The sequence below is a fragment of the Balaenoptera acutorostrata genome, chromosome 20 (assembly GCF_949987535.1).
Source record: "Balaenoptera acutorostrata chromosome 20, mBalAcu1.1, whole genome shotgun sequence".
NCBI classification, from domain to species: domain Eukaryota; kingdom Metazoa; phylum Chordata; class Mammalia; order Artiodactyla; family Balaenopteridae; genus Balaenoptera; species Balaenoptera acutorostrata.
In genome coordinates this window covers 8,652,778-8,673,519 of record NC_080083.1, presented here as the reverse complement: position 1 = coordinate 8,673,519, position 20,742 = coordinate 8,652,778, and the positions used below count along the sequence as shown (strand labels likewise).

Genomic DNA, 20,742 nt, shown 5'->3' with positions numbered 1-20,742 from the left:
AAAGTGGAGATCGATTATGAAGGTCCGAGGTTTCTTTGGCAGTTTCCATTATGTATTGGTTTGGGGCTGGGATGCAGACCTAAGTTCTGTCTGGAATACACGTTGGTGAGACCGCTACCAGGAGTTCTCATAAAAGTAAGTAATTTCCTTTAGGAATTAAAGGGTGCTTAAGCCTCGAGAAAAACTTTGGTCTGGCAGCGGTGGGATTCGAACCCACGCCTCCGAAGAGACTGGAGCCTAAATCCAGCGCCTTAGACCGCTCGGCCACGCTACCTGCGTGGGGGAAATTTTATCCCGCAGTCTTCCTAAGAGACTAGAAAGAAGGAGTGGCGCTACAAATAGTTCTGCTAAATTGGCTGGTCGTCTTTGGGAACTATCGAGATTCCTTCGGACAGCGGAGCAGCAGATGGGAAAGCAGAGAGACCAGAAGAAAGAGACACACAGAAAATTTCCAACAAAACAAGTTTATTCTTAGGGGTGGGGCCACATCTGGGAGTGGGATGCGCCTGGACTGGAGGCATTCCCCAAGCGGGCAGCTGGAGCTCTGTACTCGCTCGCTCGCTCGTTCATATTCAGTTGCGCTCTCTCCCAGTTTCTTCCACCCCTATGCTCCCGCACTCCCACCTGGCTCACGTGCTTTGCGCACGCTACCTCTTCCAGGCAAGCCTCTGAGGTCCAAACTACGCGCTTGTGTCACGCCCCGCCCAATTCCCTCACAACCCTCCCCCTCCCCCCGCCCCTTTCCCATTCTAGTACCCGTAAGCCGTCAGACGCCGCCGCCCGCCAGGTGGCTCTGTGGCGCAATGGATAGCGCATTGGACTTCTAGTGACGAAAGAGCGATTCAAAGGTTGTGGGTTCGAATCCCACCAGAGTCGATTTTATTTTTTTATTTTTTTCCCTTTCCTCTTTATCCGGCTTTTCTTTAAAGGCTCCCATCCCTTCTCCCCCATCCTATCTCACTGTTTTCCATCTGGTTTCAGTTCCAACCTCAGCCTCCGCTCTGCTCTCTTCTTTACTTACCTGTCTGCCCCGGGTCTTGGGCCAAGGAGAGCAGGACTGGGGGGGCGGGAGACAGAAGGGGAGGGAAGGTGGGCGTGGACGCCGAGATAAAGGCAGGCCCCTGGCTCGGGGACACACGGGGATTTAATAACCACTTTATTCTATGCACTAGGGACTGGGGAAGGGACTGGGACTGGGACTGGGGCTGGGCCGGGGGCAGAGAGGGTACAATCCTAGACGCAAAGGGGGCAGGGAGAAGGGACAGGAACCAGGGAAATATATATTTATATAGATACTCTAATATAGACCACATCTCACCCGCGCGCCCCGCCGCCCTCCCCAACACCTCCTCACCCCAACGCCCGGGTCCCTCTGCTGCGCTCGGGCTGGAGTCTCTACCCCAACCCCCCAGCCCCCGTCCCCACCCCCACCCCCCCCAAAGCTCAGGGCCAAGGTCTCCAGAAAGCGGGCGGCGGGGGCGGCGGGGCCTTGGGCGCCCCGTCTTGTCTGTGAGGCGGCGGCGGCGGCAGCAGTCCGGTGAGGGGGGCCGGCGCGCCGGAATCCCCGGCTCGGGGGGAGCAGGGGGACGGGGACCATGCGCAGCGCGGGCTAGGGAGGCCCTTGTGCCCTGGGGGGCGCTGGTGCAGCGCGGGGCCAGGCGCTGGGGCGGCGGGGTCCAGCGGCGGGCGCGGCGCTTGGGGCCTCGGATCTACCGGTTCCGGGCGGGGCGGCTTGGGGCGCAGGTAACTTTGCAGCGCGGAGAAGAGCTGGGCTCGGGCGGCCGGGCTGGCGTCGTGCGCGAAGGCCGCCAGGCGAAGCAGGCACTCGCGGAAGCCGGACAAGTAGCAGCTGGCGAGCGCCTCGGCGTCCTGGGCTGGGGACCGGGGAACACCTGAAGCCGCGGCAGCGGGTACGGCCGGCGGGGGGACGGGCGGGCAGGGCAGGGCAGGGGTCCCAGAAGGAGGGAGGGAAGGGGCGGGGCGCAGAGATACCGAGGCCGGACAGGCGCACAGACAGAGACAGGAAGCCAGATGGACCGACAGAGGGAGAAAATGAGGGAGACACAGAGACAGACACGCGCGGGTGTTATTATTAACCTCGCCTCGGAGCGGAGCATGCCACTCCCCAAGCCCACCGTCCACCACAGGGTCCGCCCCATCTACCCCGGCCCGGGCCCCAGTGAATTCCCCCCTCCCTCCCTCCGCTGCCCCACCCCCGCGCTGTACCCGGGGGCTCCACCCGGCTTCGCTCCCTCAAGTAGCCCACGGCGAACTCCAGTATCTCTGCTTTCTCCAGCTTCGGGTTCCGGAGGTTCTACAGATGGGAGGGGAGGGCGCAGAGACAGAAAGGGGTGGGGAGAGAGGGGGAAAGTGGCAGGGGGAAGAAGGGAGGGGGGATGCGGGAGCTGGGGGTGCCCCTGGATCGCGTTTGTGCGCGGACCACAGAGCGCGCTACCGAATGCGGAGTGGAGATGACCAAGAATGGTCCTGGCCCACCCTGAGACGAAACTGTCCAACCCGAGGGGATGAAACCAACCCACACAGTGTGAGGAGCGGATTTGAACAGGAAACCCGGGGAATGAAATTAACCACCCCGCTGGCTATCTTGGGGAGTGTGGGGGAGGAGGAGGGAGAATTTACAGACCCAGAGGTTGAAACTGACTGACCCCGGGAATGAAATTTACAGAGCCGGGTGTGAAACTTACAGACCCGAGGGGTGGCGATGAAGATCGCGTTCTGAGAGCGAGAAGGGGTCTGGGATGGGATTCGAAGGGTCAGGATGCCTTGGGGCCAGGGTCGCCAAAGCAGCATATGCCCCCACCCAAGTGGGAAGCCCTGAGACAGGAGGACGGAATGCTTGGGAGTCCGATGATAGCGGAAGAACTGACCTGGTCTCGGGTCCTCTCCAGCAGCAGCAGCCTCAGTTCTTCCAGGCTGCGGTTGATGCGGTCCCGGCGCCGCTTCTCCACAAGCGGCTTCAGCATCTGCGACCAGCAGGAAAGGGAGAGCGGGCCGACCCGACCGAGACTCAGCGCGGCCGCGCGGGCGTCGGAATCCCGCCGCTGGGATAGTCCGGCCTCCACCCCTTCCCCAAGACGCCAGAGAACCTAAGGCCGGGCCCATTCGATCCCTCTCCGCTCCCCCTCCCAACGCCCCTAGGGTCAATTTCTGTAGCTCGCCTCCTCTCTCTCCCGGGTCTTCTGCATTCTCCTCTCTCATTCTTGTCCTCCCTCCTCCCCTCTGTGTCTCTCCTCCTCCTCTTTTCTCTCTACGTCTCCGTCTCGTGCAGTCTTTCTCTGTCTCAGTGGAGAACTTTGGGGGCCCTCTTTGCGCCCAGACACGTGGGCCGCAAGGCGCCGGGCTGAGTTGGTGGCCCTGAGTGTAGAAAGGGAGATACCCAGCGCGACCGCGCCCCCTCTTCTCCCACTAACCCGTCTGTGCGGTCACCCTTCTCCGCTGGTTCTAAAATCTTCCACCTGGGCTCGGGCCTCTGGAACCAATGCCCTCCAGACCTTCTCTTACAAGGCTGCATTGGCCTAGCTCCAGCTCACACCCCGCGTGGAGCAAGTGCCTATCCTCTCCGCTTTTTGTTTCCACTCTCCTCCCTTAGCTCTGTGCTCCTCCTGCTTATTTTACTCGGACTCTGACCCCCGCCCAAGCCCGCCAGGCCGCAAGGTGTCAACTGCCATTACCCACCCCACCCCCAGACCTCTGCTTCTGCCGCCCACCCAGTGCCAGCTCTGACGCTGACCCCTTCTCCATACTTCGCAGCTTCCTCCCCAGCTCCTGGCTCCTTGGGTCCCCCGCGCACCTCTCCCCCTTCCAGCCCTGCATCTCCAGCCTCTTCTCTGACCTTCCATCTCAGGGACCCTGTCCCCTGACCAGCCCAGGGACCTCTGCTTCCTCCCCTCCCGTCTCTCACCTTGGGGCCGTCCCTATTCTCGGCTCGATCCCGGGTGACCATCGCTCCTCCGGACCCTTGTGTGGACCGAGTCCCCGCTCTCCCTGAGCCTTATATCTCACAGGCTCCCGAGTAGGGGGTGGTAAAGACCCGGACCCGCCCCTTCGGCACCTGGCTCCTGCCCGACTCTACCCTGGGCACGAGGCTCCCGGAAAGGGGAGGAGCACAAGGGGGAGGGGTACGAGTGGAACTGGCCTGGGAGTGTGGGAAATTAGAGGCCAGTGCAGCACCGGCTGTTTAAGGACCATAAGGCTGTATAATGAGGCGGGACCCAGCTGAAGGGAGGAGGTAATTAGGAGAAGAGAGAGTTTGAGTAATTTGGGGATAGAACTCAGGAGTGGAGTTCAGAGTTCCCCCCGTTCACTATTTCAGCTTTCTTGGGAGCTCACTGTACCCCCCACTAACCCTGAAATCGAAAAGTTAGCACCCCTCAGCCCCTAGGCTGGATCCTATACATCTTTACCCAAAATTCACCTCCTACTTGAGATAATGAGCCACCTGAGTGTGCTGGCTGGATCCGTTTATTCAACTGGGACTTTGTCTGCAGGTGGAAGAGAATCTCTGTTCAATCTAAGTCAATCGTATTCAGTTCCCCAATATCTGCGTGTTCATTGTGCCCACTGGGCACTGGTCTAGGCTGGGACCGTTCATACTGAGATATGGACTGGAGGCCCAGTTTATTCCTGCAAGATTCGGTAGAAAACGCGGATGTGTTGTCAAGTAGCTATTTTAGAAGCACAGTGAAGTAGGTGCTCTGGGAAAGGGTCATCGTGAGGGACGGCTGGACTGGGGTGGGGGAAGCCTCATGCAAGAGGAAGCAAGGCTTTGAAGCACGGGTGGAGAGATCTTTCCACTTAGAAGTATTTGATTCAAAACTAATTATAGGAGATTCAGGTGTGCGCCTGCCAGGACACCTGATACAAGTGCGCTCGTGTTGCTTGCTCCTGGGGACCCCTCGTGATTACGGGGGGACAAGGAGCAGGCAGTTTTTAAAAAAAGATAAGAAAGGGAACAAAAAAGGGATCAACACCCACCTCAAACCAAGAGCATGCCACTCTGCAGAATGATGCGTGAGACTTGGAGACTTCAAAACAAAGTGCCTGAGAAGATAAAATCAGAGATTTAACGGGACAGCAAGAATGCCAGGGACAAGGACACAGAAAGACACGGTGGCGTTGCAGACCGAGTCAGAAGATAGCTGTGGAGTCAGAGACGGATGGGGCTCCTCCCAGCCCTCCCAGCGCCCGTCCACAGCTTGGTTTTTTCACGGAGCCTGCCTTGCCAAAGTCCGAGCCAGGGGAACACAGACCTTGGGGAGGGCGCTCCCATTTGGAATCAGGGAACCCAGCACATCCCACCTCCCCCTACCTGAGCCAAATGGGAGCGCAGATGTGTGGCCCCAGAACCCCCCGCTGCCCCCCTCCTTGGGAACCTGGGCTGGGCTGAGTTTTTCTCACCTGCACGCGAGGCTCGGGGCCCCCGGCGGCAGTTCGCACCCGGGTGTGGGGCCGCCCCTGGCCATATGGGGCGACTTTATGGCCGGGTGACCGGATCCAGGCGGGAGGAAGGATGGCCTGGCGCTCCACCCATGTCAACTATTGGGACCGTTTCTCTGCGAAGCCCCTGGCTATAAAGCCTTCCTGGCCATAAAGCCTCCCTGGCCACGGTCGCCTCGACTCCTTACAAACTGAGTTGGATCTACCGAAGGTTAAAATTCACTGGCATTGGTGGTTCAGTGGTAGAATTCTCGCCTGCCACGCGGGAGGCCCGGGTTCGATTCCCGGCCAATGCACTGTCTGACTTTTCGTCCTTTCTCCAAAGATGTCTTTTCTGATGTATCTGAAAGGCATCTTAAGATTTCTACCCAATATTAATATTAATACTTAGCTTTTTTACTCTGTCGCAGAGTTTGAGGCGCCGGATCCAGACCCTGATTTCGAACGTCCTCACACTCCCATCCTCCCAGCCTGGGGGTCCGGCTGTCCACACCCCTTCCTCCGCCCCCTGCCCGCAGCTCCGCAGGCGTGACCCTGAGAAAGGACCCGGCGCTGGGATCCCTGCCCCGGGGGTCCTCTCAGCCCTCCGCGGAGGAGGGGCGAGGTCCTCCGCCCCTTGAGCTCTAAGGTCCTGGCTCTTCTTTCCTTTTCTCTTCCTCGCTCTCTCTCTCAGTTTCTGTTCTCTGGAGCCCGCCTTCTTTTTCTAAGTCCCCGGTCACGGCCTTTTTGTCCCGCCTTCTATCGGCGTCTCTGTCTCTTTCACATTCTTTCCAGGCCTCTTCACAACTGCTACGCTGGGTCTCTCTGGGTCTTCTGTGGTCTCTGCATCTCTGGCTCCGGGTCTCTCCGGCCTCTGCATCTCTTTCCGCGTCTGCGTCTCGATCTCTGGGATCGTCTCTCCAGGACTGTGTCGCCTCCCGGCCCTCTGTGCTCCCACGCTCCGGCCATCCCCTGGGAAGCTCGCTCACACCTCCAGGTTCCTGCCACTCCCCGCCCGCCCCTTCCCGGCAGCTTTGATCCCGCACGCGTCGGGCCGGCGGGCGGCCGGGCTCCCGCCAGCTGCCGCGGCCACTTGTGAGCGGGGGCGGGGTGGCCGGGGCTCCCGGGCTCGAGCGCTGGTTTTCCGCCGTCTTCCCCCGCGCTCGCGCCCCTCCTCCGGGCACAGTCTCCGGCTGCTGCCCGGGCTGCCGCGGGCCCGCGTCTCTAGTTCGCTGAGTCTGGTCCCTCTCAATCCCTCTCTCTGGAACTCGCCCCGGGTCTGGGTCTCTGCCTCTGGATCCGGTCTCCTGTCTCTTCCAGCTCCATCTGGGCTTCATCTTCCTGCTTCATCTGGGATAGGCTTGGGGTCTTTTTTTTCGCCTCTGGATTGTGTCAGCGACTGGGAATGCTCTCTTCTCAACTCTAAGGCGTGACAGTGGCCCCCAGAAGGAAACTCTACAACTGTCTGGGCATCTGTATGTCGGTGTGCACAGCCGCTGTACTCAGTCACGAAGCCGCTATTTATGGAGGGCCTCTTGTGCACCAAGTGTTGTTAGGCATTGAGGGTGCCTTGGATCTGGGCTCTCCTTACACTTACATTATGGTGGGGGCGGGGAGAAGACAGAAAATAACTAAGAAAGCAGAAAATAATCTAAGATGGTTATGAGGGTGGGGCCGGGGACAACTGGTCGTGGCAATGACTTGAGAGTGAAGGGCTACTTTACTCTGGGTGATCACGTAATAGGGAAGAACCTTTGTGTTCTGTTACAACTTAATCACTAAAGGGATGTTGCCCATAATCTTAAATTACACATAATGGCCCGTCTCTGGGAACCCTGCCTCCCAGGTCATGAGCATTAAGATAAAATACCCTTGTTAGCTCACAGGAAACCTCCTGACCAGGTCCACCTGTGCTGGAAGGCAGACATTAACACATCCCTTCTGGAGGCTGACCAGAACCAAGAAATGTTTGACTTTACTCCCTCCCCTTTTGGTATAAAAGAAGCTGAATTCTAACTCAGGCAAGATGGTTCTTTGGGATAGAAGTCCACCATCTTCTTGGTCAGCTGACTTTCCAAGTAAAGTAGCTATTCCTTGCCCCTTACAACTCATCTCTTGATTTATTGGCTTGTGGCAGTGAGCAAGCCTTGCTGATCATGCCCAGCTGGCCCTGCTTGGGGAATTCTCGGGTAAGGCCCTAGCAGCTGCCAGGACCACTCGTCCTGAGGATCTGCCCTTCAAAATTCGCCCAAGCAGCACCGACTGCCCCAGCACTTGGAAGTTGGAGCAAGGAATCCACGTCTGGGAGCTAATGGGCTCCATACTGTAGGGTAAGTCACTCCGGTGTGTACAGCGGGAAACTTTATTTCCTCTATGTTTGGGGTTTTTTGTCTGGAATAAGCCAATTTGTTTTGTATTTGAGTGGGGGTACCTTGTTGGAGAGAGGAAAGAGTTGCTGAACTTTTACCTAATTTGTGAACCAGTTCGTTTGTTTCTTTGGATGCTAGTGTTTGTGTGTGCCATTTGTGTTTTGTTTGTCTTGCATTTCTGTATTCAAAAATGGGGAAATGTTTCAACTATCCCTAAAGAAAGCCCTCTGAGGCACGTTTTGATAAATGACCGGATTACAGCCAAGAACTCATGAGTGGGACGAATATATTTTATTGAAACAATGCGTGGCCACAGTACCTGTTAGGATCTCCAGAAGGGGTTTAGGCATGGTTATCTTGGGACCCTGTGCACCATGTACTGCTACCCTTGCTGTGTTAATTATATCATTTGTGGCCTCCTGTGTCGTTGGTATATGTAAAACCCCAAGACCAAACTTGAGGATTTATTTAGGATTTTCTGTTGTCCTTTGGGTTTTTCACTTCATTTTGTTTGGTACTGTTTCTCCATTTACAACCAAATCAATTTTGCGATATTTAGAGCTTTTACTGATGTCAAATGGAGGAAAGGAACAACGGGGGGGAAAAAGAAGTCTGTGGGACATTCCCAGAGAGAAGAGAAAGGTTCCACTTGGTTCCTAAAATCACCAAAAGCCCCATCCCAGAATTCAGCCTGGTTGGTTGATGCCAAAGCAAAAAGTCATCCTTTTGATGGTTAGAAATGATCAATTGCCATTTATGATTTTATGGTGGCTATTCTGTGAAAAAGCAGGGAAGAATAATGAAATCCTTTATGTGTAAGCATTTTTGCTATTACATCAGGGAAAATAAAAAAAGGAAGGGAATGAGAGCGAGAATATGTTGCTTCAAACCTTAACCCCTCCATCCAAGCAAGCTGTCTTAGCTGCTCTGACCACTATGCCAATATATCCACTCCTTCCAACACCTTGCACTCCTATCCAGCCCCACTTCCTGACACTGGGGCTCAGGACTTCCCCTCATCATAGGAATCAATTAGAAAATCCTGTGTTTGTTAGTTTCTGGGGCACAGGGACTTGGTCTGGTATTGTCACATAAGACCCAACTGGGCACCCAGTTTGGGCCAGAAGGCACTCCCGGGGTGGGGCGATTTCCCTCATGCCGTTATCTCATAGGGGGCCTGAATGCAAACGGCCGGTTGGCGGGGCTTCTCAGACTTGTTTAATTGGAAAGATTGCAACCCTCCTTTACAGGGAGGATCCTTCACACCTGAAGCCCACTTGGCAGCCCCCACAGCTGAACCCAGTTGGGACCCCAGCGAGGGAAGAAGGCCCTTATTAGAGCACTGCTTATTAGTGCACCTTGGCAGGGCTTTGAAAACGGGAACCAAAGCAAAAGGGTTTGAACAAAATTCAAGAAATTCAGCAAAACAAATGAAGAACTCTCGGAATTTTTAGAAAAGATTTATCAGGCCTACAAACATCATACTAATGGAGACCCTGAGGCCCCTGAAAATATTAGAATGGTAAATTTGACATTTTGGGGGGCAAAGTGCCTCAGATATCAGGAGAGAGCTGCGAAGAGGAGATGGTGCTTGATTGAACCCTTGATTGATGGTGCTTGATTGAACCCTTCTCAACTGGTAGATGTTGTTCCCTGTTGAACACTTTTAAAGCAACAACAGAAGAAAGAAGATGCAAAACGAAATGCCACTTTCTTTTGGCACAGTGGCATTGGATTCCCAGAAGGTGAATAACCTGAAAAAAAGTAAGCCCCCACTGGGGAAGGAACAACGTGCTTACTGTCAGGAGGAAGAATATTGGAAAACAGATTGCCCTAGGTTAAAACAAAAGAAGAAACACAATAAAAGAAGACAGCCTCTTGCATGGTAGAAAGAGAGGAACACTCTGATGAATGAAGAGGCCCAGGGACTCCCTTGGACTTGAGGTGCCCAGTTCCAATTTCCCCACAGGAGTCCCGGGTAAAATCGACAGTGGGAAATGAGCTGATTAACTTTCTGATAGACCTCACCCTGAATTTTTTCACCACAACAGCTTGACGTCAGTCCCATCAGAACAGGCTTTAAGCCTACAGATGGAACTCATAGTTAGGTTACTCTGTGGCTTCAATTTCTATTGGAAAAAATGTCCACTTTGTTGCTGGTGCTCCTCGGACAAATAGTACTGGCCGGGTAGTACTGTACGGTGTTCATGAGAATGGCAGTGTCACAGTTATTCAGTCTCACGGGGGTAACCAGATTGGCTCCTAAGTTGGTAGTGTGCTGAGTTCAGTCGATGTGGATAAAGACACATTACAGATGTGCTCTTGATCACTGCACCAATGTACACAAATGACCTAAAGAAAGAGGAGGGAAGAGTCTAGCTGTTCACTACCACAAAGGGCGTTTTGAATTGGCACCAATTTCTGGAAGGCCCCAAGGGTGTTGAAAATGCTCGGTTTGGTTCAGCAACTGCAGCTCTTTCAGACGTCAACCTGGATGGCTTTCATGACATGATCATTGGTTCACTTTTGGAAAATCAGAACTTAGGAGCTGTGTACATCTTCCATGGTCGTGAGGGCAGCATTTGCATGAGGTATTCCCAGAAAATCTTGGGATCTGTTGGAGCCTTTAGGAGCCATCTTCAGCACTTTGGGAGATCCCTGGATGGCCATGGAGATTTAAATGGGGATTCCATCACCGATGTGTCCATTGGTGTCTTTGGACAGGTTGTTCCCCTCTGGTCACAGAGTATTGCTGATGCTTCCTTCACACCAGAAAAAAATCACTTTGCTCAACAAGAATGATGAGATAAACCTCAAACTCTGCTTCTGTGCGAAGTTTAGACCTACTAAGCAAAACAATCCAGTGGCCATTTTATATAACATCACAATTGATACAGACCAATATTCATCCAGAGTAACCTCTGTGGGTTTATTTAAAGAAAATAATGAACGGTGTTTGCAGAAGACCATGATAGTAAATCAAGCACAGAGTTGCTCTGAGTACATCATCCACATAGAGCCCTATGATGTTGTCAACTCTCTGGATCTGTGTGTGAACATCAATCTGGAAAAACCCTGGCACTAGCCCTGAAGCCTACTCGGAGACAGCCAAGAACTTCAGTATCCCTTTCTATCAACAGAAAAAAAAAAAAAAAAAAAGAAAAGAAATCATACGCTAAAAAGGAACATCATTAATATATGTCGAGAGACTAATTTAACTTGGGATAAGGCCTTGCCAGTTGCCCTGCTCACAGAAGCAGGCTTAAATTAAGCCCCTTTGAAATATTGTGTGATAGGCCATTCCAGGTGTCTGCCCAGCAGGAGAATCTATAAATGCTCTAAAAGACCTAGCATTTGCCGATTATGTAAAAACGTTGGGCACTATACTCATCTCTGTTCATGAGTTGGGGGGGTCAGAGCTGGAGGGTAAACATGGAGGAGCCATTGGAAGATAGATGGCTTTTAATGCCGTGAGACTGGAGTGCCTAGGGAGAGAGTGTGGAGAGAGAAGAGAAGGAACGTGGAGCATCACAACACGTAGAGGTCAGGTTGAGCAGGAAGACTTGTCAAAGGGATGTAGAGTTAGAGAAGTAGCAGAAAAGCCAAGTGACCTGGAGACCAAGAAAAGAGAGTGTGTGAAGGAGGGAGCCGTCAGCTCTAACTAAGCTGCTGGGAGGTCAAGTAAGAAGGGAGCTAAGCAACCACCTGGTTTAGCTCTTAGAGATCACAGATGCCCTGGGGGGAGAGTGACTCCGTGCGGTCCCACTCGAGTGGGTCGAGGTGAGAATGGGATGTGAAGGCATGCAGACGGTGGCTGTAGACACAACTCTGTCAAGCTTTGCTGCGAATGGGGAGGAACATTGTTGGCAGCCGGAGCACAAGAAAGAGATGAGGATTGCTAGAGTGTGTTTAATGCTGGTGGGAGTAACCAAGGGTGGGTGGGCGGGTAGACTTTGCTACCAGGTGGAGAAATGGGTCTCAGGTAGTAGGGAAGACTCCTCACCCGCAGGGAGATGGGGAAGACAGGGGGTGTGGGTCACTTAGAGTGTGGGAAGGATGAGGCAGTTTCCCTCTAGTGGTTCCTGTTTTCCCAAAGAATGAATTAATCCTGTGATAAACCATAATGGAAAAGAATATGAAAAAGAACGTATATATATATGTGTGTGTGTGTGTGTGTGTGTGTGTGTGTGTGTAACTGAATCACTTAGAAATAGACATAGAAATTAGCACAACATTGTAAGTCAACTATACTTCAATAAAATAGAATTTTTAAAGAAAGAATGAATCAAGCTTATTGCTGGAGGGGAGAGAGCTACAGGTCCTTTGAGGAGAAAGAAGGCGTGAAATGTTCATTTTGGGGAGTAGGAAACTAAACCTTCTAGGATAGAATAGGATTTCTAGGCAGGTTGAGAGTCCATTTGAGATGTGGAATCAAAAATTACAGTTTCAGAGGTGAATGTACCATGAAGCTAATGAAATGTACAATTCAGGACCCCTCACTTACGCAGGCCCCTGGGAGGGTCCCAGCAACGTGCTCACACGGCCATATGCTTCTGTAAAACTTGCCAAAACAAGATACTTTAACTGCAAATGGTAAAGCCCACTGTCTGTTTTCACTCCAGCTTCCCCTGTGTCACCCTTCCCCCCGCCCCCGGTGTTGGAGTCGCTGTGGGCATTCGAGGGTATGTTAATGGGAATGCAGTTAATGTGGTTCCCAGTCACTTCCACACATAGTTAAGCTAGCCCAGCCATCCTGGTGTGGGAATGGCTTCCAGGGAAACTCCTGTCACCTGTGCCTACTCACTAGGTGTCATGCAGTGAAGGTGCAAAGCCCAAGGGCACATGTGATATGAATGCATCCAGTGCTCTTGTCACTATAAGTACATGGGTGGTAGAGGAAAAATGAGATTTGAAATATACAAAGTCAGTAGCCAGTCTGTGGAGAGTATTACAGGGGTATGCAGGCAATTAATTGATACCAGTAAGGTATTTTTCTGGACTTCGTAACCTTTGTGGCATTTGCCAGCCTTTTCAGTTTGTAAGTTGTGATCTCTTGTTTCACAGTAAATATTATATTTTTTCATCTTTATTGGAGCATAATTGCTTTACACTGTAAATATTACTTTTTGTACCTAGTTTTATATAATTTTCTTGAAAAGCTCTCACCCCCCAAAACAATTATATACACTTCAGGCTCCCCAAACCTGAGACCAGTTGGCCTGGTTGGGGGATTCTCTCCAGCCATCGCTCCTGTGTAGATGTGGCTGTGACGGCATCCTCCACACCCATTCCCAGGGTTTCCAAGGCTACGGGTTGGGGGCCTCTGTGGATGGCACGCCTCCGTGTCAGCGCAGGCCTGTGTGCGTGTCCCTTGTGGTTGTCCGTGTACATGGTGTGTGTATGGGTGTCTGGGCCTCTGGCCTGTTCCTGGCCGCCCTCTCAACACGGGGCAGCGTCAGGGCTTGGGGGAGGGGAGCTCGTGTCCCACACGCGCTGGGGCCCTAGGGAGGCGGGAGGCGGGGAAGGAACTGAGACAGCACAGCTGGCCTAGTGTCGCTGCTTCCCCTCCCCCGCTGTGACGTCTCCCCAGGCCTGGGTTCCGAGGCTCAGCTCCTCCCTCTTTGTTCTTCAAAGAGAAGCCTGGCTTCCTGGGACCCCCTGGGTCCTGGGAAGGGGGAGTTCCTGGAGAGTTGGGACCTGGGGGTTGGGGGTGGGGAAGTAGGAGGCCCAGGCCCCTGGGCCAAGGGAAGAATCAGGATAGAAGACTTCTGTAGAGCCCCAAACAAAACAGACAATAATCCCTGCCTTACGGCACATACGTCCTTGTGGGGGAAACAGTCAAATGCACATCGTACAGAATTTATCATTTGTCAGTCGGTGATAAGTGCTATGGAGAAAAGTGAAGCAAGGAAGAGTGGAGAGTGGGAATTGTGACTTTAGGCAGTAAGATTAGGGAAGGGCTCACTGAGAAGGTGAAATTTACAGAGGTGAGGGCACAAGCTACAGGGCCACCTGGGGTAGAAGCACTCCAGAGGGCCAGGCTGGCTAGAAGGACAGCCTGCCAGGCTTGTCAAGGGAACAGAGAGCAGCAGGGGGCGGAGTGGGGTTGTCTGGAGTGGAGGTAGCAGGTGAGATCAGACCGACAAAGCAGGAGGCTGATTATGTAGAACCTTCTAGGCCATTGCAAGGACTCTGTCACCTCTGAGTGTAATATGAAGCCATTGGAGGACTTTTTTCCCCCTAGCTTTTTTGTTTTGTTTGTTTTTGGAACTTTTAATTTTTATATAATTTCAAACTTTCAGAAAAGTTACAAAAAAGTACAAGGATTATACATCAACTATGCTTCAATTAAAAAAAAAAAAGAAAGTACAAGGAACTCCTGTGTATTCTTTTCTCTATTAATTGTTTGCATTTGCTCCATTTGCTTTATCATTTCTCTCCAAATATAATATAGATATAAAAGATTTGTTTTCTGAATCATTTGGGGGTAAATTGAAAACATCAGGCCCTTTTGCCTGAGTTACTCAGTGTGTTTTCTGAGAATGAGGACATTTGTAGTAATAATAGTACATAATAGTACAACTATCAATATCAGAATATTAAAATTAATATAAAACTATTATTTAATGCCAGTCCATACTTAAATTTCCTCAAGTGTTTCAATTATGTCCTTTATAGCCCTTTTTTCCCAATCCAGGATTCCATCCAGGATCCCACACTGCATTTAGTTGTTCTGTCTGTTCAGTTTCATTTAATCTGGAAGGTTCTTGATCTTCAGTTTTTTTATATATATCCTGAAATTTAAAAAAAAAATTTATGGAAGTATAGTTGATTTACAATATTGTGTTAACTTCTGCTGTACAGCAAAGTGACTCACTTATATGTATTCTTTTTCATATTCTTTTCCATTATGGTTTATCACAGGATACTGAATATAGTTCCCTGTGCTATACAGTGGGACCTTGTTGTTTAGCATCCTATATATAATAGTTTGCATCTACTAATCCCAAACTCCCAATCCTTCCCTCCCCACCTCTCCTCCCCCTTGGCACCCACAAGTCTGTTCTCTATGTCTGTGAGTCTGTTTCTGTTTCATAGATATGTTCATTTGTGTTGTATTTTAGAGTCCACATATAAGTAATATCATATAGTATTTGTCTTTCTCTTTCTGAGTTACTTCACTTAGTATGATAATCTCTAGGTCCATCTATGTTGCTACAAATGGCCTTATTTCATTGTTTTTGATGGCTGAGTAATATTCCATTGTGTATATACACATCTTCTTTATCCATTCATCTGTCGATGGACATTTAGATTGTTTCCATGTCTTGGCTATTGTAAGTAGTGCTACTGTGAACATAGGGGTGCATATATCTTTTTGAATTATAGTTTTGTCTGGGTATATGCCCAGGAGTGGGATTGCTAGATCATATGGCAACTGTATTTTTAGTTTCTTGAGGAACCTCCATACTGTTTTCCATAGTGGCTGCACCAATTTACACTCCCACCAACAGTGTAAGAGGGTTACCTTTTCTCCACACCCTCTCCAGCATTTATTATTTGTAGACTTTTTAATGATGGGCATTCTGACCGGTGTGAGGTGGTACCTCATTGTAGTTTTGACTTGCATTTCTCTAGTAATTAGCGATGATGAGCATTTTTTCATGTGCCTGTTGGCCATCTGTATGTCTATTTAGGTCTTCTGCCCATTTTTCGATTGGTTTTGTTGTTGTTGTTGTTGTTGAATTGTATGAGTTGTTTGTGTATTTTGGAACTTAAGCCCTTGTCAGTCACATCATTTGCAAATATTTTCTCCCAGTCCGCAGGTTGTCTTTTTGTTTATGGCTTCCTTTGCTGTGCAAAAGCTTTAAGTTTGACTAGGTCCCATTTATTTATTTTTGCTTTTATTTCTATTGCCTGGGAGACTGACCTAAGAAAACATTGGTATGATTTATGTCAGAGAATGTTCTGCCTGTGTTCTCTTATAGGAGTTTTGTGGTGTCTTGTCTTTAAGCCATTTTGAGTTTATTTTTGTGTGTGGTGTGAAGGTGGGTCTTCACAGTTTTGAAGAGTACAGGATGGTTTCCTTGTAGAATGTCGTTCATTTTGGTTCATCAGATGTTTCTTCACGGTTAGATTCAAGTTATTCAGGTTGTGCATTTTTGGCAGGAACATCACCCGAGAAGTGGTGTGGTGTCCTTCTCAGTGCATCACATCAGAAGACACATGTCAGTTTGTCCCAATTTTGAGGTATTGACTTTGATCTTGAGGTTGAAATGGTGTTTGCCAGTTTTCTCCAGGTTATCATTTCCCCTTGATAGTAATTAATATGCAATTTGTGGGAAGATACTTTGAGATTCTTTACTACTTGTACCTCACTAAAAGTTCACCCACTAGTTTAGTATCCGTTGATGATTTCTAACTTCAGCCCTCCTTCTGTATTTATTAGTTGGCAGTTTACTGTAACAAGAGTTTTCTCTTTTCCTCCCATTTATTTATTTATACTGATATGAACTTTGGATTCTTACTTGACTCAGTGCATTATTTATTTTAATGCTCAGATTGTCCAAGATTTAGCCAGTGGAAGCCCCTTTAGCCACAGCCCCTAGCTGCTGTGTCTTTTTGATACACACCCAATATTTTTGAGCACTTCTTTACTTTCTGGAGAAACAAAGTGTTCTAAGATCATTTTGTAATTCCCCAGATGCAGCCCTAGAGACACCCTTTTCTCCAAGGAGTGCTGGTTCATTTTAGTGGAAAATGGTATTTAGTAACCAAGATCTGAGCACTTGGTGTGTTTATCACTACTTGTGTGTCATTCCTTTTAGGCTCCCTCAGCAGACAGAGCTAGGAAATATAGGTGTATGTATACATTGTGTATGTGCATACATTTCCTTATATTACATTTCCTTCCTTAACTATACATATTAAAACCATGAATTCATATTGATACCCTACTGAGAGATTTTAAAGAGAGGAACGACAGATCTGATTTATGTTTTAAAAAGATCACTTTGCCCAGTGTGTTCAGAGTAGACTGTAAGGGAACAAGGAACAAGAGTGGAAGCAAGGAAATAATTTAGGGGCTATTGCAATAATCTGGGTGAGAGATGAGGGTGGCATGGACCAGGGTGTAGTATTGAAGTGTAGTAACAAAGAGTCAAATTTTTTACCTATTTTAAATAAGAAATTGTTGACTGATTTGATGTGGAATGTGTGTGAGAGAGAGAGAGAGAGAGAGAGACAAATCAGAGATGATTCTAAGGTTTCTGGTCTGGCTAACTGAAGAAATGGAATTTCCATTTACTGAGATGGAAAGACTACAGATGAAGCAGTTTTGGGGGAGATGACCAGAAATTTGGTTGGGACATTTTAAGTTTGTGATTCCTTATTAGATATCCGAGTAGAAACAATAAGTGGGCAATAGGATATATGCATCTGTAATGCAGGGAAGAGTTTTGGAGCTAGAAATGAAAATTGGGGATGTGTTATTATAGTATAGGTTGATATTTTAAACCATGAGCCTGGAGATCATCAAGGGAATGAATATAGATAGAGAAGAGAAGGGGCTAGAAAATTGAGCCTTGGAAACACTTCAACATTTAGAGATCCAGGAGATGATGAACTAGCAAAGGAGTCTGTGAATGAATTGTTAACGACATGGAAGGAATATAAGAAGAGTGTGGTGTCCTAGAAGGCAAGTGAAGAAAGTGTTTGTAAGCAGGAAGAGTAAGCATTTGTGTCAACTGCTGCTCAGTAGTGATCAATGGATATAGCAATGTGATGGTCATTTTGTAACGTTAACAAAAGCAGTTTTGATGAATGGGGGTTGGGGGCACCTGATTAGAGAGGGTTCAAAGGAAAATGGAAAGATGGTATTGGAAACAGTGGGCATAAGAGAAGTTGTTCTGCTGTAGAGGGGAACAGAGGAACATAGTGGTAGCTGGAGGGGAGTTGTGGGATTAAGATGGTGTTTGTTGTGTTGCATGTTTTAAATTGAGATAAACTTCATTATGTTTGTAACCTGGTGGGAATAATCCAGTTAGAAAAGGGGGAAATTGATGGTAAAGAAAGAAAACAGAGCAATGTCCTTGAGTGGGCCAGAGGGAATGGGAGATCTAGTTGGTGTAGGGGTTGGCCTTAGTTAGGTGGAAGGGTTCATCTACAGTTAGGAGGGAGGGCAATAGCATGTGGTCACAGACTCAGGTAGGTAGGCAGGTGCGATTGCTGATGTCAGTAGGAAAATTTCTTCGGAATGCCTTTTTATAAATTGAAGTATAGTTGATTTATAGTGTTATGTTAGTTTCAGGTGTACAGCACACTGATTCAGTGAATATATATACGTTTTTTTCAGATTCTCTTCCGTTATAGGTTATTACAAAATATTGAGTATAGTTCCCTGTGCTATACAGTAGGTCCTTGTTGGTTATCTATTTTATATATAGTAGTGTGTATATGTTAATCCCAAACTCCTAATTTATTCCCCTACTTCTGCTTTGGTAGCCATAAGCTTGTTTTCTATGACTATGGGTCTATTTCTGTTTTGCAAATAAGTTCATTTGTTTTGTTTTGTTTTGTTTTTAGATTCCACATATAAGCCATATCGTATAATATTTGTCTTTGTCTGGCTTACTTCACTTAATATGGTAATCTCTAGGCCCATCCATGTTGCTGCAAATGGCATGATTTCATTCTTTTTTATGGCTAATATTGTACTGTATATATATATACCACATCTTCTTTATCCATTCATCTGTCGATGGACATTTAGGTTGCTTCCATGTCTTGGCTATTGTAAATAGTGCTGCTATGAACATAGGGGTGCATGTATCTTTGTGAATTATAGTTTTCTCCAGATAAATGCCCAGGAGTGGGATTGCTGGATCATATGGTAGCTCTTCTTTTAGTTTTTTTGAGGAACCTCCATACTGATCTCCATAGTGGCTGCACCAATTTACATTCCCACCAACAGTGCAGGAGGGTTCCTTTTTCTTCACACCCTCTCCAGCATTTATTATTTGTCGACTTTTTGATGATGGCCATTCTGACCAGGGTGAGGTGATACTTCATTGTAGTTTTCATTTGCATTTCCCTAAATTAGCGATATGGAGCATTTTTTCATGTGCCTGTTGGCCATCTGTATGTCTTCTCTGGAGAAATGTCCATGTAGATCTTCTGCCCATTTTTTGCTTGGGTTGTTTGAACTGAACTGTATGAGCTGTTTGTATATTTTGGAAATTAATCCCTTGTTGGTCGCATCATTTGCAGATATTTCTCCCGTTCTGTAAGTTGTCTTTTTATTTTGTTTATGGTTTCCTTTGTTGTGCAAAAGCTTTTAAGTTTAATTAGGTCCCATTTGTTTATTTTTGTTTTTATTTCCATTACTCTAGGGGACGGATCCAAAAAGATATTGCTGCAATTTATGTCCAAGAGTGTTTTCCCTGTTTTCCTCTAGGAATCTTATAGTCTCCGGTCTTACATTTAGGTCTTTAATCCATTTTGAGTTTATTTTTGTATATGGTGTTAGAGAATGTTCTAATTTCATTCTTTTACATGTAGCTGTCCAGTTTTCCCAGCAGCACTTATTGAAGAGACTTTTTTCCATTGTATATTCTTGCCTCCTTTGTTGTAGATTAATTGACCATAGGTGAGTGGGTTTATTTCTGGGCTTTTATCCTGTTCCATTGATCTATATGTCTGTTTTTGTGCCAGTACCATAGTGTTTTGATTACCGAATGCCTTTTTAACACTGTGAAACAGGAAGTAAAGCTGAAGGAGGATGAAGGGATTCGTGGTTTGATGTGAAAAGGAATGAAAGAGTCGTGTGGGAGAGTTGGAGGGGAAATGGATGGGGAAATGTGATATGATTGCTAATAGCACTGAGAAAACACCTGAGTTTGGAGTTATGAATTCAAATTGGCAGTTAAAACGGCTTGTTGCTTGATATAACCTTTGGAGGAGTAGAGGCAGGAATCTGAGGCCCGCAAGAGGGCGCTCGTGGACAGGCCCTGGGTGGCTGAGTCCCTGAGTCTTGGAATAAAAGTGGGATCTGCTCCAAAGGAAGACAGCACTGGAAAAACAAGTTGTTTTCTTCACCAGAAGTGGCAGTAGTATCTGTTCCCAAAACTACTGACGCTGTGAGCAGGATTCGAACCTGCGCGGGGAGACCCCATTGGATTTCGAGTCCAACGCCTTAACCACTCGGCCATCACAGCCGCGTGCGGCCTTGGGCCTGCGCAACTATAGCTGCCTATCAACACGCCCGCCTCTCTGCGAGCACCGTCTTACTGTCTTGATGTGTCAGTGCGCGTGCGCCTGTGAGGCAACGGCCCTACGGAAGCGGCGAATTTCCAGTTCTCTCTCCCTGCCCCGAGCCACAGTACAAAATGGGCCCAACCAAACCTGAGTCCACGTTCCCACCCCGCTGAAGGCAGACAAAGGGATGCCGCTACACCCTGGTTCATGACAGCTGGCGTGAGCCTCCAAATTCGCACTAAAAGTGCACAGGGAGGGAGACTCAAATAGCAACGGGATGGATGGTAAGAAAAATAATCCTTCGGTATGTACAACAGAGAGGCCCCCTCTTAAAGTCTGGAGATGTGTCCCCTTTGCAGCAATAATATACTACAGTCAACTGTCCTAGGCACCGCTGGGATTTGAACCCAGGATCTCCTGTTTACTAGACAGGCGCTTTAACCAGCTAAGCCACGGCGCCGGTGGGTAGGTCGTTGAGTCTAGATATTGATCAGCTGTTCCTGAGGGTCAGTAATCGAGAGACGACCGAAATAATGGTTGCCACGGGTCTTCAGTGACTCATCCTTTACAAGGTTCCCCCTCTCTTTCCCAAGTTCTGAGCCTGAGGGTTAATACTCTGCATCACCTCCCTCTCTCCCACACCGTTGGGGACCAACTTGACTATGAATGGGTGCGTGGCTCC

At 48.8% G+C, this 20,742-nt stretch overlaps 1 protein-coding gene and 5 non-coding genes across 7 annotated transcripts; 2 read left to right on the top strand and 4 right to left on the bottom strand.

The window, feature by feature from the left end:
* Window positions 1-192: 192 nt before the first annotated feature.
* Window positions 193-274, bottom strand: TRNAL-UAG (transfer RNA leucine (anticodon UAG)). The gene has a single exon. It is a non-coding gene; the product is annotated as a tRNA-Leu (tRNA).
* A 515-nt stretch (window positions 275-789) lies between these two features.
* TRNAR-UCU (transfer RNA arginine (anticodon UCU)) lies at window positions 790-876 on the top strand. Its single transcript is given in 2 exon segments — window positions 790-826; window positions 841-876. It is a non-coding gene; the product is annotated as a tRNA-Arg (tRNA).
* A 567-nt stretch (window positions 877-1,443) lies between these two features.
* On the bottom strand, window positions 1,444-3,964 carry HES7 (hes family bHLH transcription factor 7). 2 transcript variants are annotated; one of them, XM_057536560.1, is made up of 4 exons: window positions 3,923-3,964; window positions 2,889-2,984; window positions 2,227-2,314; window positions 1,444-1,892 (listed from the first exon to the last, which is right to left on the bottom strand). In XM_057536560.1, exons 1-4 carry the CDS (start codon window positions 3,962-3,964, stop codon window positions 1,444-1,446), a joined length of 675 nt encoding a protein of 224 aa, XP_057392543.1. The 2 variants fall into 2 exon arrangements, with proteins under 2 accessions (XP_057392543.1, XP_057392544.1); XM_057536561.1 differs by lacking the exon at window positions 3,923-3,964 and adding an exon at window positions 3,432-3,467.
* A 1,718-nt stretch (window positions 3,965-5,682) lies between these two features.
* TRNAG-GCC (transfer RNA glycine (anticodon GCC)) lies at window positions 5,683-5,753 on the top strand. The gene has a single exon. It is a non-coding gene; the product is annotated as a tRNA-Gly (tRNA).
* Window positions 5,754-19,938: 14,185 nt separating this feature from the next.
* TRNAS-CGA (transfer RNA serine (anticodon CGA)) lies at window positions 19,939-20,020 on the bottom strand. Its single transcript has one exon. It is a non-coding gene; the product is annotated as a tRNA-Ser (tRNA).
* A 426-nt stretch (window positions 20,021-20,446) lies between these two features.
* TRNAT-AGU (transfer RNA threonine (anticodon AGU)) lies at window positions 20,447-20,520 on the bottom strand. Its single transcript has one exon. It is a non-coding gene; the product is annotated as a tRNA-Thr (tRNA).
* Between the last annotated feature and the right edge of the window lie 222 nt (window positions 20,521-20,742).